An 18,826-nucleotide genomic window follows, 5' to 3' on the forward strand; every position below is an offset into this window, starting at 1 on the left:
CACACTGATGAGCAATACTCAAGTATAGGTCGAACGAGTGTTTTGTAAGCCACCTCCTTTGTTGATGGACTACATTTTCTAAGCACTCTCCCAATGAATCTCAACCTGGTACCCGCCTTACCAACAATTAATTTTATATGATCATTCCACTTCAAATCGTTCCGCACGCATACTCCCAGATATTTTACAGAAGTAACTGCTACCAGTGTTTGTTCCGCTATCATATAATCATACAATAAAGGATCCTTCTTTCTGTGTATTCGCAATACATTACATTTGTCTATGTTAAGGGACAGTTGCCACTCCCTGCACCAAGTGCCTATCCGCTGCAGATCTTCCTGCATTTCGCTACAATTTTCTAATGCTGCAACTTCTCTGTATACTACAGCATCATCCGCGAAAAGCCGCATGGAACTTCCGACACTATCTACTAGGTCATTTATATATATTGTGAAAAGCAATGGTCCCATAACACTCCCCTGTGGCACGCCAGAGGTTACTTTAACGTCTGTAGACGTCTCTCCATTGATAACAACATGCTGTGTTCTGTTTGCTAAAAACTCTTCAATCCAGCCACATGCTGGTCTGATATTCCGTAGGCTCTTACTTTGTTTATCAGGCGACAGTGCGGAACTGTATCGAACGCCTTCCGGAAGTCAAGAAAAATAGCGTCTACCTGGGAGCCGGTATCTAATATTTTCTGGGTCTCGTGAACAAATAAAGCGAGTTGGGTCTCACACGATCGCTGTTTACGGAATCCATGTTGATTCCTACAGAGTAGATTCTGGGTTTCCAAAAACGACATGATACTCGAGCAAAAAACATGTTCTAAAATTCTACAACAGATCGACGTCAGAGATATAGGTCTATAGTTTTGCGCATCTGCTCGACGACCCTTCTTGAAGACTGGGACTACCTGTGCTCTTTTCCAATCATTTGGAACCCTCCGTTCCTCTAGAGACTTGCGGTACACGGCTGTTAGAAGGGGGGCAAGTTCTTTCGCGTACTCTGTGTAGAGTCGAATTGGTATCCCGTCAGGTCCAGTGGACTTTCCTCTGTTGAGTGATTCCAGTTGCTTTTCTATTCCTTGGACACTTATTTCGATGTCAGCCATTTTTTCGTTTGTGCGAGGATTTAGAGAAGGAACTGCAGTGCGGTCTTCCTCTGTGAAACAGCTTTGGAAAAAGGTGTTTAGTATTTCAGCTTTACGCGTGTCATCCTCTGTTTCAATGCCATCATCATCCCGGAGTGTCTGGATATGCTGTTTCGAGCCACTTACTGATTTAACCTAAGACCAGAACTTCCTAGGATTTTCTGTCAAGTCGGTACATAGAATTTTACTTTCGAATTCACTGAACGCTTCACGCATAGCCCTCCTTACGCTAACTTTGACATCGTTTAGCTTCTGTTTGTCTGAGAGGTTTTGGCTGCGTTTAAACTTGGAGTGAAGCTCTCTTTGCTTTCGCAGTAGTTTCCGAACTTTGTTGTTGTACCACGGTGGGTTTTTCCCGTCCCTCACAGTTTTACTCGGCACGTACCTGTCTAAAACGCATTTTACAATTGCCTTGAACTTTTTCCATAAACACTCAACATTGTCAGTGTCGGAACAGAAATTTTCGTTTTGATCTGTTAGGTAGCCTGAAATCTGCCTTCTATTACTCTTGCTAAATAGATAAACCTTCCTCCTTTTTTTTGTATTCCTATTAACTTCCATATTCAGGGATGCTGCAACGGCCTTATGGTCACTGATTCCCTGTTCTGCACTCACAGAGTCGAAAAGTTCGGGTCTGTTTGTTATCAGTAGGTCCAAGATGTTATCTCCACGAGTCGGTTCTCTGTTTAATTGCTCGAGGTAATTTTCGGATAGTGCACTCAGTATAATGTCACTCGATGCTCTGTCCCTACCACCTGTCCTAAACATCTGAGTGTCCCAGTCTATATCTGGTAAATTGAAATCTCCACCTAAGAGTCCCTACCACCTGTCCTAAACATCTGAGTGTCCCAGTCTATATCTGGTAAATTGAAATCTCCACCTAAGACTATAACATGCTGAGAAAATTTATGTGAAATGTATTCCAAATTTTCTCTCACTTGTTCTGCCACTAATGCTGCTGAGTCGGGAGGTCGGTAAAAGGAGCCAATTATGAACCTAGCTCGGTTGTTGAGTGTAACCTCCACCCATAATAATTCACAGGAACTATCCACTTCTACTTCACTACAGGATAAACTACTACTAACAGCAACGAACACCCCACCACCGATTGCATGCAATCTATCCTTTCTAAACACCGTCTGTACCTTTGTAAAAATTTCGGCAGAATTTATCTCTGGCTTCAGCCAGCTTTCTGTACCTATAACGATTTCAGCTTCGGTGCTTTCTATCAGCACTTGAAGTTCCGGTACTTTACCAACGCAGCTTCGACAGTTGACAATTACAATACCGATTGCTGCTTGGTCCCCGCATGTCCTGACTTTGCCCCGCACCCGTTGAGGCTGTTGCCCTTTCTGTACTTGCCCAAGGCCATCTAACCTAAAAAACCGCCCAGCCCACGCCACACAACCCCTGCTACCCGTGTAGCCGCTTGTTGCGTGTAGTGGACTCCTGACCTATCCAGCGGAACCCGAAACCCCACCACCCTATGGCGCAAGTCGAGGAATCTGCAGCCCACATGGTCGCAGAACCGTCTCAGCCTCTGATTCAGACCCTCCACTCGGCTCTGTACCAAAGGTCCGCAGTCAGTCCTGTCGACGATGCTGCAGATGGTGAGCCCTGCTTTCATCCCGCTAGCGAGACTGTCAGTCTTCACCAAATCAGATAGCCGCCGGAAGCCAGAGAGGATTTCCTCGGATCCATAGCGACACACATAATTGGTGCTGACATGAGCGACCACCTGCAGATGGCCCGCATCTCGTGGTCGTGCGGTAGCGTTCTCGCTTCCCACGCCCGGGTTCCCGGGTTCGATTCCCGGCGGGGTCAGGGATTTTCTCTGCCTCGTGATGGCTGGGTGTTGTGTGCTGTCCTTAGGTTAGTTAGGTTTAAGTAGTTCTAAGTTCTAGGGGACTTATGACCACAGCAGTTGAGTCCCATAGTGCTCAGAGCCATTTGAACCTGCAGATGGGTGCACCCTGTACCCTTCATGGCATCCGGAAGGACCCTTTCCACATCTGGAATGACTCCCCCCGGTATGCACACGGAGTGCACATTGGTTTTCTTCCCCTCTCTTGCTGCCATTTCCCTAAGGGGCCCCATTACGCGCCTGACGTTGGAGCTCCCAACTACCAGTAAGCCCACCCTCTGCGACCGCCCGGATCTTGCAGACTGAGGGGCAACCTCTGGAACAGGACAAGCAGCCATGTATGGCCGAAGATCAGTATCAGCCTGAGACAGAGCCTGAAACCGGTTCGTCAGACAAACGGGAGAGGGCTTCCGTTCAGCCCTCCGGAATGTCTTTCGCCCCCTACCACACCTTGAGACGACCTCCCACTCTACCACAGGTGAGGGATCAGCCTCAATGCGGGCAGTATCCCGGGCAACCACAGTCGTAGTCTGATCGGGGGATGCGTGGGACGAGCTGGCCGTCCCCAACAAACCCCCCATCCGGACCCCCACAGTGATGCCCATTGGCAACAGCCTCAAGCTGTGTGACCGAAGCCAACACTGCCTGAAGCTGGGAGCGAAGGGATGCCAACTCAGCATGCATCCGAACACAGCAGTTGCAGTCCCTATCCATGCTAAAAACTGTTGTGCAAAGAACTTCTGAACTAATCTAGAGAGCGCAAACAAATCGACAAAATTTAAACGGTTATTAAAATACAAGATTGCCTAGTAAATGCAGTAATGCTGCTACTTGCGCACTGCTGACACACTGCTCGGCGGCGGAAGGAGACTACGCGATTTTACACTATTCAGGTACTAAAACGCGATGCTACAACTCTCAAATACTATAATACGCCCGAAATTTTTGAAAAACAGTGCAAGTACCAAAAACACGCAAAGAAATTAAGAATTAAACTATGTAACAAATTAGTGAGCTAGGAGTATACGACTTGCTGCTGCAGCTGCTTATCCAACGGCGGCGGGGAGCACACTGACTGTGACCAACCGACACTGGCCGTTCAAAACAAAAACAGAAGGCAAACGACTACGCGAATTTACACTATTCAGGTACTAAAACGCGATGCTACAACTCTCAAATACTATAATACGCCCGGAATTTATGAATTAAACAATGCAAGTACCAAAAACACGCAAAGAAATTAAGAATTAAACTATGTAACAAATGAGTGAGCTAGGAGTATACGACTTGCTGCTGCAGCTGCTTATCCAACGGCGGCGGGGAGCCTTCGTCATACATATCTAATTACGGCTAATCTCAGCACAGGCTTCTTCATTTTCCATTATCATCACACGCTAATCCATAACTGCATCCAACACTGCAATCCAACACTGCAATCCAAGGTGATGCCGGCGCAGTAGACGCGAAACCAAAATATCGGCACTAGAAATGTCACTGACCACTTCCGTAATTATACTTCTTCACTTTCCCGGTATTATTTCTAGTACAAAGGGGTCTAACCACGGCGATGGTGACTCCCTTCTCTGTTAAAGCCTTGCATTACAACAACTGGCCTCCACACACCTCTACCCGCAACATGGCACTCGCTCAACTCCACACTCGCTCTCGCAACACGACACAATCGATTGTTCGCCCTATCGACCTGTGCCGAGTGCAAATTTATAGTAAGGGCCTATAGACCCCTTACATCCCCGCCCTCAAAAACTTCTTTGGAGCCTCTAGCGTAAAAGAATCGGCAAAGAAATTAAATATTATTACATCTGAACAAAACACACAGTGTAAATAATTAATGAAATTACAATTCACCAAATAATCCCTCGACTCCGGTAGTGGGCTGCCTCCACTATAATTTTCTACAAAAGGTTATTACATCTCACAAACATGGCTTTGTCCAAATCACATTTTTTTATCAAGCAGCAATAATCCTCTATAGTCCATATTGAATGTCACACACAACATACAATCAAAAATTATTACGTGAACACATGACATATGAGTTATTATATTACAAATTAGTTGTTATAGGTTTTACACCCATTCTCAGGTAATTGTCGATATGAAATATGATGTTCTAGTTATAATACATCAGAAAATACAATGCAAATAAACATTCCCCTTTTTCAAATGTCCGTTTAACAACTAAATGTTCTAAACATGTCTTAGTAGGTTTATTCTGGTCCTTGTCGCTCTCACTCCTGACCGGACCTCATCTGGAGTGTCATTCAGTTTTCCGGTCTCTCCGCCTCTTCAATATGCACTGTGTCATTCATTCGCCTATCCCTTCCTCTCTCATGATCTCTTGTTTCTTCACTCCTTCTCCAACCATTTCTCCATTGCCGTTCACCACCATGGTTCCTATACTTATGGCCACCACCTCTTCCTCTATAATCAGACGAATTATTAAAATGATTCCTTTGGTCACTACTTCCCTCGCGGTTTTGATCATTAGCTTGATTGTGTTCCTGTGATCGAACAGATTCCAACTGTTCCAGTATCTCCATCAAGGCCTCCCTATCTTTAATTAGGCTCCCGGATACAGTTTCTTGCATTCTCCGGCTCAATCCTCTTTTTATCGCTGATATCATTATGTTGTTCCAAGGTCTCGTTCAATTCCCACAAATGTTCGGCAAACTCTCTCAACGTTCCTCTCCATGTATTAAGTGACTTGCGGTGTAGTAGGTCCTCAAGTGCTGCACACTGATGACTTTTGGACCAGTATTTCTTCAAGAATTCCCCTTCAAACTGATCATAACTAGTAGTCCCTTCCTTCTTCCTGACTTCCCAAGTGAAGGCCTCACCTTCCATCCTGTCTATTGCAAATTGAGTCTTGTCTGCGTCTTTGAAATGTGCTGGGAAAACTCCTTTTAACCATTTCATAAATATCATTGGGTGCAACCCTCCTTTCGGTTTAAACTTCTGCCCTGTAGTATTCTGGACGTACCAATTATCACTGCTCATCAAGGTAACGACTCTACCTTCCCCAACGGTTAAAGTGGCATTGCTAATTCGTTTATCAATTTCTTCTGTCTTGCTCTCCAATTGTTGCACTCCCTGTTGTAATTGCCTGACCTCCATTGCAACCCTCTTGTTATCCTCTTCTCATTGCACGGCTATAGCATTTCTCAGATTGACAGCCAGTTGGTTTTGCCTATCTCCTATCCCCTTAACCGCATCATTGCATTGTTTCTGCATCTGCGTCACCTCGGCGATTCGATGATTGCAATTTGTTTCCACTTCGGCGATCCTTTCTCCCAATTCGGCTTTAGTCTCTTCAATATCGTCTTCTATCTTTTTTGTTAATTTTCCTTCCATCTTCTCCACGTCTCCCTGGACTTGGTCTATGCTCTTCTGTAGCTTACCTCGTTGATGTCTATCTTCAGTCGTTCTTGTAACTCCTGCATTTCCTTCTTCAGATTATGTTCTATCTTCATTTGCGATGTTTTGATGTCTTGAGCGAGAGTTTCCTTAAATGATTTTTCTAAGCTTTCTTTGGTTTCTTGTAAGTCTTCCTTTAATGATTTGCGGAATATTTCTTCCCTCACTTTTCTTGCCTTGATTTCCTTTAACAAGTCTGCTAACATTGACCGTATATCTTCACCCTCTGAAACTGGCTTATCTCTCGTCGTTTGCCCCGGTGTCTCGGGCTAACTAGTTGAATGTGCTAATGGGCTTTCTAATGACAATCCATAATCACTGATTCCTGAATCATCTCTGTCTTCCTGTCCTATCCCTTTCCTTTCAGCTACTGCCTCACAAACCTCCTACTTATCTTCGGTAGACATGTTTGGTTTATTTTTAATGCAAAGGCAAGTATATAAAATAATCTCTAGTAACCCAAAACACTCCTAATTACCGCGAAACTAATCAAACAGTAACTGCAGTATCTTCAGTTAATCCCAAAATTGATACAATACGTATGAGTACTGAACATAACGACTCTCAAAACCTAATAATTTCAAATATCAATTTTCACATACACAGTTTATGTAAAATGTTTTAAATAAGACAAATCACACCATTCATTAAATCTATAAATGTAAAATCCCCAAAAACAATGAGCATATCTGTATAATCACCATTTAGACAGCGCAGCATGCATCAATAAGTATGCTATATTTCAGAGTATGTTTCGCAAACTTTTCGGAAATTACTGTAATTGGGCACTTCTCCTAAGGTGAAACACAGTTTAAAACTGTTTATTTATCGTGAAGACAGTATACTGCAATTTAATGTTATGCTAACCAGTTGTCTTCACTCACCAACTGACGTTACCATGAGTCGCGATGTTTTGACGTTTGAAGTGGGCGTGGCGCTGTACTGCCGCCGGAGCCGCGTGAAGTCGCGCTGTAGATCTGTGGCGAGTCGTCATAGTTCTCAGTCGGCCGCTCCGTGGCGCTGCAGGCGGGTGTGGTTTGTAGTTCGGCTGCTAGATGCCGGGTTGGCGCTCGGTGTCTCAAAGTCACGCTGATCGCTGTCAGTGTAGTGCGTCTGCGCCTGACCTACTCCTTGCACAGGTAGTTGGGATGACGTGTGAAATCACCTCGCAGATTGAAGCTGTTTGGCGCAGCTGCTGCACGGGTCTGCGTGACGTCATTCAACAATTGCGTTGCCACATAAATTCGTCGCCTGCATAACAGTTTATGGTTCCACATGAATTTGCTCGATTTTCATTATTCAAAAAGCAATTTCGATCATAACATTACTACTAAACACTTCTTTAAAGCTTTCGTGACGAATTCTTGGCTCATTTTGTTGTGGTAATGTACACACGTGTCTTTCTTTGGTGTTTACTTTTCACAGCTTTTCGCGCGGATTTACGCGTTTGCACATTATAACACAGTTTATCGACACTATTACTCTTATCTAATATGGCGAGAAAAAAAACAGTTTATTCACAATCGTAAGATGCTATTACTTCGTATTGTTCAAGACGCATTGTTTCTTGTCGCGATTTTAAAGTTTATATTCTGTCTTCATCTGAAATTGAAAAATATTTTCTCGCGTTAGGCAAGATAAAATTACCTATTGTTCTTTCTATTCGTCCGAAGATTGCACTTGTCCTTTCACGGTAAGCCAAGGTGTAACACCTCCGTTTATTTATCCCGACCTGAACTGATCGAATAGCAGCTCAATAATTATTATTAATGTGACCGTGTACCTAATGGGGCTGGCAATCGGAATTGACTGCTACGGAAGTTGTTACTTTCTAGTTCGTCCTTCTCAATAATGAAATGTCTGGTAACAAGAAAATCACCAACACAGTTTCACTAATTACGAACCTATATTCGTCTCAAAAACACAAAAAGGAGGAGACAGCCACTGCCTTCGTCATGCATATCTAATTACGGCTAATCTCAGCACAGGCTTCTTCATTTTCCATTATCATCACACGCTAATTCATCACTGCATCCAACACTGCAATCCAAGGTGATGCCGGCGCGGTAGACGCGAAACCAAAATATCGGCACTAGAAATGTCACTGACCACTTCCGTAATTATACTTCTTCACTTTCCCGGTATTATTTCTAGTACAAAGGGGTCTAACCACGGCGATGGCGACTCCCTTCTCCGTTAAAGCCGTGCATTACAACAACTGGCCTCCACACACCTCTACCCGCAACATGGCACTCGCTCAACTCCACACTCGCTCTCGCAACACGACACAATCGATTGTTCGCCCTATCGACCTGTGCCGAGTGCAAATTTATAGTAAGGGCCTACAGACCCCTTACAAGCGCCGTGCCTGCAAGCTGCTACTACTTGTGCTGCGACGATGCCAGTTATGTAAGAGACGTGTGTGTGTGTGTGTGGTGTTGTGTTGCAGCGGACCACCTGCGCGAGGTGAGGGTGCCGGTGCTGGCGCGCTGCACACACGCGGAGGACGAGCGCGGCGGCGAGCTGTGCGCGGGGCTGCGGCAGGGCGGCCGCGACGCCTGCCAGGGAGACAGCGGGGGGCCGCTGCTCTGCAGGTACACATCAGGACTATCGATTTTTTAAAAATTTCGGGAATACGATATATAGATATTTCAAAACATATCCTTATTGGCTCTGGAAAACATTGGAAAACTTATTAGTATATCGATACATCGATGGGAATTGCGTCGATATGTTGATATTTTTTTAACAAGGCTAGTACAGATAACTACAAAACACCATTAGCCAACAACAACGGCTTACAGCATTCCACTTCCAACAAGGTTATACAAGGGAGGCTCAATAAATAATGCTACACAATTTTTTTTTCTGAAAGCATGACGGTTTTATTCACGATTGTACGCTGAAGAGCCAAAGAAACTGGTACACCTACCTATTATCGTGTAAAACCCCCGCGAGGACGCAAAAGTGCAACAACGAGATGTGTCATGGACCGAACTAGTGTCTGAAGTAGTGATGGAGGGAACTGCCACCACGAATCCTGCAGGGCTGTCCATAAATTCGTAGGAGTACGCCGCGATGGAGATCTCTTGTGAACAGCACGTTGCAAGACATCCCAGATGTGCTGAATAATGTTCATGTCTGGGGAGTTTGGTAGCCAGCGGAAGTGTTTAAACTCAGAAGAGTGCTTCTTGAGCCACTCTGTAGCAATTCTGGAAGTGTGAAGTGTCGCATTGTCCAGCTCGAATTGCCCAAGTCCGTCGGAATGCACAATGGACATGAATGGATGCCGGTCATCAGACAGGATGATTACGTACGTGTCACCTGTCAGAGTCGTATCTAAACGTATCAGGGATCCCATAACACTTCAAATGTACACATCCCACACCATTACAGAGCCTCCACCAGCTTGAATAGTCTCTTGCCGACATGCAGGGTCCATGGATTTATGATGTTGTCTCTATACCGGTACACGTCCATCCACTCGATACAATCTGAAACGAGACTCGTCCAACCAGGCAACATGTTTCCAGTCATCAACAGCCCAATGTCGGTGTTGACGGGTCCAGGTGAGGGTGCACGAACGGGCCTTCGATGATGTTTGGTTGAATGGTTCCCACGCTGACACTTTTTGATTGCTCAGCATTGAAATCTGCAGCAGTCTGCGGAAGGGTTGCACTTCTGTCACGTTGAACGATTCTCTTCAGTCGTCGTTGGTCCCGTTCTTGCAGGATCTCTTTCCGGCGCAGGGATATCGGAGATTTGATGTTTTACCTGATTCCTGATATTCACGGTACACTCGTGAAATGGTCGTTAGGGAAAATCGCCACTTCATCGCTACCTCGCAGATGCTGTGTCTCATAGATCTTACACCGACCACAACACCACGTTCAAACTCACTTAACTTTTGATAACTTGCCATTGTAGCAGCAGTAACCGATCTAACAACTGCGCCAGTTTTATAGTCGTTGCCCACCACAGCGCCATATTCTGCCAGTTTACGTATCTCTGTATTTGAATACGCATGCCTGTACCAGTTTCTTTCGCGCTTCAGTGTAATACACGATATGATTCCCGACTCTTCTGGCTACAAAACTATATTTTTTAATATAACCTCCATTCACTGTGGCGTCCGCAGCTCGTGGTCTAATGGCTACCGATGCTGACTCTGGATCACAGGGTTCCGTGTTCGATTCCCGGCCGGGTTGAGGATTTTCTCTGCCCAGGGACCGGGTGTATGTGCTGTCCTCATCATTTCATCATCATCATCATTCATGACAGTGGCTATACTGGATTATGTAAAAATTGTACAGTGTAAAAATTGGGCCTTTGTACGGGGACGGCCTTACACCACCTTACTGTGAGGGCCTGTATGCCCGCATTGTACCACCCTATTGGTCGATGTCGGAGCAGACGTCTCGCTGCATCACTAACCTCCCCCTCATCCACATAATGCTTCCCGCGTAGTGCATCCTTCATTGGGCCAAACAGATGGAAGTCGGAAGTGCGACATCTGGGCTACACGGTGGATGCCGAAGAACAGTTCAGTGAAGTTTCGTAAGTTCCTCTCAGGTGCACATACTTGCGTGAGGTATTGCTTTGGGATGGAGAAGGAAAAGTTCGTTTGCACTTTTGTGGCGACGAGGAGTCACAGCTGTGTGCAGCCGGCCGCGACGAGGGAGATCGGATAGTTTTCGCGACGCTGTGATGACAGACGCGTCGACCAACGACTCCCCGTACGTGGCTGAGTCAAATGAAAACCTTAAATTTGTAATAACAAATCGAAATTTCGCGCCGTTATCCTGTAAGTTGGTAAGCGTGCTACAAACAGCGTGCAGAATGGCCTGTAGGTGGCAGCATAGTGCAGATGCACACATAACGTCGCAGTAGTATCAGTATAAAGGTGGCCGCCCCACTTGTGACTTACACCAGGGAATAACAGCGTACTGTTATTCGGTTTTTGCGTAGTGAAGGAGTGAAACCTATTGAAATTCATTGACAAATTAAGGTTCAGTACGGTGATGCATGTTTGCCACAGCAGCAAGTCTACGAATGGAATAGGAAGTGGTGTGACTTCAGTGGAAGATGCACCTCGTCCAGGTCAGGCACAACGAGTTGTGACTCCACAGAACATTGCAGCAGTTGAAGCCATAGTGAAGGAAAACCGCCGAGTAACACTGAATGACATTGCAGCGTGTTTACAGATTAGTCACGGGTCCACGGGTCAGCACACCACATTGTGCATGATGTGCTCCAGTTTCACAAAGTGTCTGCAAGGTGGGTGCCACGGCAGCTGACTCCTGAAATGAGAGGACGAAGTGTTGACGCTTGTAAAGAACTTCTTCGGCGCTTTGAACGAGAAGGTGATGGCTTTCTTGCAAGAATCGTTACTGGGGACGAAACCTGGGTTCACTTCTACCAACCAGAAAAGAAGAGGGCGAGCAAGGAATGGCGCCATTCCTCACCACCAAAACCAAAGAAGTTTCGAACAGAACCATCAGCAGGGAAAGTTATGCTGACTCTCTTCTGGGACGAAAAGGGCGTCATTTTGGAGCATTACATGCCTAGAGGGACCACTGTCACCACTGCATCATACACAGATCTCCTAAAAAGTCATCTGCGGCGCCGGCCGGAGTGGCCGTGCGGTTCTAGGCGCTACAGTCTGAAACCGAGCGACCGCTACGGTCGCAGGTTCGAATCATGCCTCGGGCATGGATGTGTGTGATGTCCTTAGGTTAGTTAGGTTCAATTAGTTCTAACTTCTAGGCGACTGATGACGTCAGAAGTTAAGTCGCATAGTGCTCAGAGCCAATTGAACCTTTTTTTTTTCTTTTTTTTTTTTTTCATCTGCGGCCTGAAATCAAATCAAAGCGACGTGGATTGTTGTCAGCAGGTGTCCTTTTGCAACTTGACAATGTAAGGCCCCACACTGCCTGTACAACAGTTGCAACAATCACAGACCTGCATTTTTAGTGTCTTCCCCTTTCACCATACTCATCAGACCTTGCCCCAAGTGATATCCATTTGTTTGGACCACTCAAAGACGCAATGGGAGGAAAGAAGTTCCGTTCTGCTGAAGAGGTACGCCACGCGGTGCATGAGTGGTTGCGCGGACTATCCAAAAGGTTTTTTTCCTAAAGGAATTTATGCACTTTGTAAGCGCTGGAGGACTTGGATTGAGCGTGGGGGAGATTATGTTGAAAACTGATACAGCTTTGTACCACTTCTGCACAATAAATAATATTTAAAGAAATATTTAAGTTTTTCATTTGCCTCACCCTCATACCTTTGTTCACTGCCAGACCTCCATAGGCATTCTGCAAGCGCCTATGAATATCTGCTATGTTCTGGTTTTCTGTCAAAAGAAACTCAACCACAGTTCTCTGTTCGGAACGCTCCTCCCTTACGGACGACATTTTGAAGCCTACCTATAGCGCCGCCACCTATCGGAACTTCATGAGATGATGGGGCTGAAGCGGGATTATTCGACGATTTCTCCCAGCAAATTACTCGTTCTTTCAACCAAAACTGGCCGAGGAAAAAAAAGTGGTGTGTTATCTACTGACTTCCCCTCGTAGCTTCCAGGCAACTGTTAATTACGTTACCTGTCAAAAAAGTGAAACAGCCAGAAGACAATATCGGATGCCAATGAAACTTCGTACATGTACACACCATCGGCGAGTTTTATAAACGATTAGAGTTGCAACTCTCTGCCACGGGAGGGCATTAGTGTTGTTCGAGATTACTGTTGTTGCCAGGTCTGATAGGCTACAGAATGGGTGTGAACAGCGTCAGGGGTATAGCAATCACTGCCGTGTACTCGGGAGAGGCAGCTTTATTGGCATCTGACAGGGTTTGAAACTCATTCTCTATCTCCGTTTGGTCGTCTGGTAGAATCCTGAAATATCCAGATATTTGGGGCATTTAAATGTGATAGTAGACCAATGTTTGATTGCGTGGGAACGTGAGGGCAGGTATATAGTCGCGAAGATTCCGTTCGACCACATCTGATCACCACAGTGATTCCATATTGTGTACCAAGCACATTGTGCCCCTTCATATGTGCGCCTGCCATCCTAGAACAAGTAATGGACTCTTTGAAACACTTTCTGTCATCCCGCACCATTGGTAGGACTTCAGCAGCAGCCGGACTAGGGAATTACTGTCCCCATGCGTAGGCTATCGCTAATACCACAACACATAAAGTTTGCGTTTTAAAGTGGTACTGTGTCCGGGAAGCACTAGCTGTTGATCATTGGCGTAACATTGTGTTAAGCGATGAACCGCGGTTCTGCACTACCGTGGATGACCATTGTCAGCGAGTATGGCGGCGATATAGAAATAGCTCCCATTCTTCGACTGTTTTGGAGAGTCAAAGCGATTTTATTCCTTGTGCAATGGCGTGGTGGGACCATGGGGTATGACTTCAGGTCATCGCTGGTATTGAGGGAACTCTGACGTCACACAGGCACGTCACTGACACACTGCGCACTCATGTGTTACTCTCATGTGGCTTTATTATGGTAAATTTTTTCGACAGGACATTGCTCGTGTATCTACAAACTGTCTGCACGATGTTGGGGTAGTGTGGTGGCCGGCAAGACCGCCACATCTGTCGTAACAGAACGTGTGAGACCGGCCCTGTCGTCAAGTTCATTCTTCCGTCAATAACCAGGATATCAGTCACCATTTGCAACAGTTGTAGGCTAGCTTCCCTAAGAAGAAAATACAACGGTCTCATGACTCCCCTTCAAACTAAATCAGTACATGCATCCAAGCTAGAGGGGGCGCAACGCCATAGTCACAATTTAGAAATTTGCCTCGATTGTATAACACTGGAATAATATCACACGCGTCTCAGCCCCTGAAGTTTCATTTCGTTTCCTAATCCCCTTCTGGCTGCTTCAGTACTTTTTTTTTTTTTTTTTTTTTAGGTGTTGCATCTAGTACATTTCACGTATGCCGTGAATCACGTTGACATTTACTAAACACGAAAAGTGGATGAATGCTTAAAAGGAGTCTTTATTACAGTTGAAAGCACCTGCCTGACCACAGGTACAGAGACGCCTATAAATAATGTTAGTTATCACCCGATACTGCGAACTGAAGACCTAGCGATGGTGGTAGCAGTGTCGTGCCTACGCCCTATAAATATTTAGAGGATGTAGTAACGCCCTACACTCCGGTATTCTTACAAGAAGGCGTCTGCTTCTCGTTAGACGTATACATGTCTACACGCCAATGATCTGCATAGCACAACGATTAAACATCGACAGGCACTTTCTTTCTACTCACACTACCACTGTGACAACGTTTGTTCACAGTACAATGTGTTTGACTAAACTAACTGCCGCTTCAGTTCTGCGATTCCATTCTTTCATAACAAATCTAATATAATTTATTTTTACGAAATTATGTCGTCCCGTCGACATACACAGTCTGTCCAAAAAGTTCCGCGACTAATTTTATTCCTGACGTACAAGCGACGTCAGCCCAGACGTTTCAGTGGCAGCTTGAACTAGCAATTGTAAGATTATTCCACCAGCCAATTGTGAGCAGGTAGTGTTAAGTAGTGGACGTGCGAAAGTAGATCGTCAGCGTTGTAGTGTCACAAAGCGCAATAGAGCAGCAGCTCTAAATCAACTCTTCAAGACGTTCTCCAGAATGTTTTGAAGAGGATAAAAGTGTCTGCAAAGTTTGTCATCACACCTTGACTCCCGAACAGAAACAAAGATGCGTGGACGCCTGCGCGACTTGATTGAAATGCAAGGCGCGGACAATTCTTCCCTAAAAAATCATCACGGTTGACGAGACTTGATGATTATCAATGCGAACCTGCCACAAAACAATAAATTGCAGAAATCCACATGACGAGTCAATCCTTTAAGAACATAACCTATGAGATGATTTTGTGAACGTTCTGTGCCTTCAGCCTCGAAATTTTTTGGACTAGCAGGTTACGATGATTCGTTTATTGTCACCTTTTAAAACTGTGTCCTACTGATACAACAATTTTTCTCAGCATTTCTTTGCTAGCCTTGAAGTTCATGTTTGTACGACAAAGATCTCTGAAGTTTTCGCAAAGTTTTCGTAATTTCTTTGAATTGTTCATATTATTGCATAAATTACTGCCTAATAACCCATTTGTCCATGCTGTCATTGGGACACTTCTTGTGAGCACTTCAGCCCAAAGAAGAAAAAGTAGATGCTTGAATCTCATTCTGCTCGGTACTATTTTTGCAAGCCGACCCCCAAATTTGGTTACCTTGAACGATTTCCCAATACTTCAATTTGATCAAGCAAACACACCAATAACAATTCTGGAAATGCAGTTGTGGCTGACGGATTTCCTCTTCAACAATCCGTGTTCGGTCCTACGTAAGAGCTACATATTTTCAAACGTGCTAGAGTTTTTAGGTATATGAAGATGGTATCTGTTCTTTCGGACATGTCGGGTGATAACTAACATTATTTATAGTTAAGGCTAACCGGCCATTGACCTCCTCCTTCTATGCTGGATACACACGCATTGCCCGAACTCTTAGGGACTCGGTGAGATTGTCTGCCGCGAGTAAAGTGAGTAATGGGCAGGGGCACTACGAATGTAGTAGCGTGTTCGGTTAGAGGGCTAGCTGCCCTCTGTAATAAAAAACTGAGTCAACGGCTCAACACTTAACTTGAACCGGTATCATGGGACATCCGCACCGAAAAAATGCAACGAACAACATCGAACAAAATGAGAACAACAAAACAAAAAGATGGATAGAACGTCTGCCATGTAACCAGGAGATCCCGGGTTCGAGTCCCGGTCGGGGCACAATTTTCAACTGTCTCCTTTGATCTATATCAACACCTGTCGACAGCTTAGGGTTTTGATTTAGTTATGATTTCAAAGTTTTTAGGTTCCGTCTTCTTTTCAAATGGTCGGAGCGACTTTCTGTGCAGCGAAGAAGAGAAAGAAATATAAATATTAGACTGGGCCAGAAGTTATCTACGTTCTCTACTTAGCTGAACAGAAACATCCATCGTGCTGAATAAATCGAAAATTAAAATAGCTGATTTCAGCAGCCATTCATATATAACAACTGACGATCGGGATCCGATATCTGACTGGATTTGCAAAATTGACTAAGGCTTCAACACGTTTACGACATTCGGTTTTCGCCTTTGGAAGTTGTGTTGCATCTAAAAGTAGCATCTGTGTTCCTACTGCCGTAATTTGCACACCGCTGGTTTATTCAACTTTAAAATTTTGCTACCACGATCAGTCATCTTTTATGTCAGCACTGTCACTTCTTTCTCCGGTGCGTCTGCTCTCAACGCCATTTCCTTCGATCGCTTTCCGTACTTAAACTGTGAGGTTAAACATAATGCTTGGCCACAAACAGCTCACAGTGAAAATTTTTTTACTTTCGTCTCTTGCCGAAAAATAACCCAGAAATAACTAGATTTATGCATTTTACTCATTGTTGACAACCACATTCAGCTACACAGTAAATAGATTGTAAAATTCCTCTACTTCATTTTCCTCTAGTATAATTACAAAAAAGATCAGAATAGAACGGAAATCGGTAGATGTGATGTACAGCCAAACAAATGATTACAATTTCAGAAAAATAGCTTCACAAACTGAGCAAGTCAATAACGCATTTGTTAACTTCTAGCCATTTTGCAAGCAATTATTCGGCTTGGTGGTAATTGATAGAGCTGTTATATGCCCTATTGAGCGACATTGTGCCAAATTCCGCCCAATTGGCTCGTTAATCGGCAAAATCCCGATGTGATTGGAGGACCCTTTCCACAACGCTTCATATGCTCTTACTTGGGGAGAGATCCGACGACCTTGCTGGCCAAGGTAGGGGTAGTCAAACACGAAGACAAGCAGTAGAAACTCTCGCCATGTGCTGCCGGGAATTATCATTCTGAAACGCAAGCCAAGGATGGCTTGCCGTGAAGGGCAACAAAACGAGTGTAGAATATCGTCGTCGTACCGCTGTACTGTGAGGGTGCAGTGATGACAACCAAAGGGGTCTTGCTGCCAAATGAAGCGGCATCATTTCTGGTTGTCGGGCCGTATGGCGGGGGAAAGGCAGCTTAGAACCCCACTGCTGTCTGGGGCATCTCCAGACACGTCTTCGCTGGTTCAAATGGTTCAAATGGCTCTGAGCACTATGGGACTCAACTTCTGAGGTCATTAGTCCCCTAGAACTTAGAACTAGTTAAACCTAACTAACCTAAGGACAGCACACACATCCATGCCCGAGGCAGGATTCGAACCTGCGACCATAGCGGTCTCGCGGTTCCAGACTGCAGCGCCTAGAACCGCAGTCTTCGCTGGTCATCAGGGGTCAATTCGAAGCGGGACTCATCACTGGAGACAATTCTACTACAGTCAATGAGACTCCAGCCCGAATGTGGCCGAAACCACAACAAACGGGGTTGATGGTGTACAGAGGCCAACGGGGGTCGGCGCAAGAGGCGACGTGAGGTCAGTCGCCTTTGTGTGAGCGGTCTGTTTATGGTCCTTGTGGCCACTGAAGCACCAGTTGCACGTCGGATCGATGTTAATGATGAATCTGGGGCTCTGAGTGTCTCTCTGACAACTGCACGGTCCTCAAGTTCTGTCGTCTCTCTAGGTCGACCGCTTCTTTCTTGACGCTGTGTTCGGCCATGGTTCACCCATTCCTGCCAACATAGTCGAATAGTGGCATCGCTCCCATTCAAATGCCGAGCGATTCACAATTATTCCAACCGGTTCTTTGAGCCCAACAATACGTCTTCTCTCAAATGCTGACATTCGCGTATAGAGGGTGAATCGCCTGACACTTGCACAGTGTATAGTTTGGACATGGAAGTGCAACATATAAGGGCAATAGCGTACACTAATAAACACGTGTCGAACCTATCATACTACAATAACAGGAACCAAAACTACTTTCCCACCAAATGGGCAAATTAGCATATGGCTCGTCTGCTACGGGGAACGCTTGTCCACCGTTGTTCAAATGGTTCAAATGGCTCTGAGCACTATCCGACTTAACTTCTGAGGTCATCAGTCGCCTAGAACTTAGAAATAATTAAACCTAACTAACCTAAGGACACCACACACATCCATGCCCGAGGCAGGATTCGAATCTGCGACCGTAGCGGTCGCTCGGCTCCAGACTGTAGCGCCTAGAACTGCACGGCCACTCTGGCCGTCTGTCCACCGTTGTATTTACGCCGTTATGTACACGTTTTAGTTTATGAAGTAGCCAATGAATCACAGTCAGTGAATTATGAAGACAAACATGTTAACGCTTTTGAAATACTTGATTCAATGACAGCAGTTCACATTCGAGTGGTGAGTCAACAGAAGATTCATCAACACGATA

At 45.2% G+C, this 18,826-nt stretch overlaps 1 protein-coding gene across 1 annotated transcript in view; it reads left to right on the forward strand.

Annotated features, from left to right (window-relative positions):
* LOC126235300 (serine protease nudel-like) overlaps positions 1–18,826 on the forward strand; it is a 212,883-nt gene that overhangs the window by 83,565 nt on the left and 110,492 nt on the right. Inside the window, exon 7 of the mRNA XM_049944025.1 lies at positions 8,902–9,046. Coding sequence (XP_049799982.1) covers positions 8,902–9,046 — 145 coding nt within the window. The remainder of the gene's footprint in view (positions 1–8,901; positions 9,047–18,826) is intronic.

This window comes from Schistocerca nitens, chromosome 2 (assembly GCF_023898315.1).
Source record: "Schistocerca nitens isolate TAMUIC-IGC-003100 chromosome 2, iqSchNite1.1, whole genome shotgun sequence".
Classification (NCBI taxonomy): domain Eukaryota; kingdom Metazoa; phylum Arthropoda; class Insecta; order Orthoptera; family Acrididae; genus Schistocerca; species Schistocerca nitens.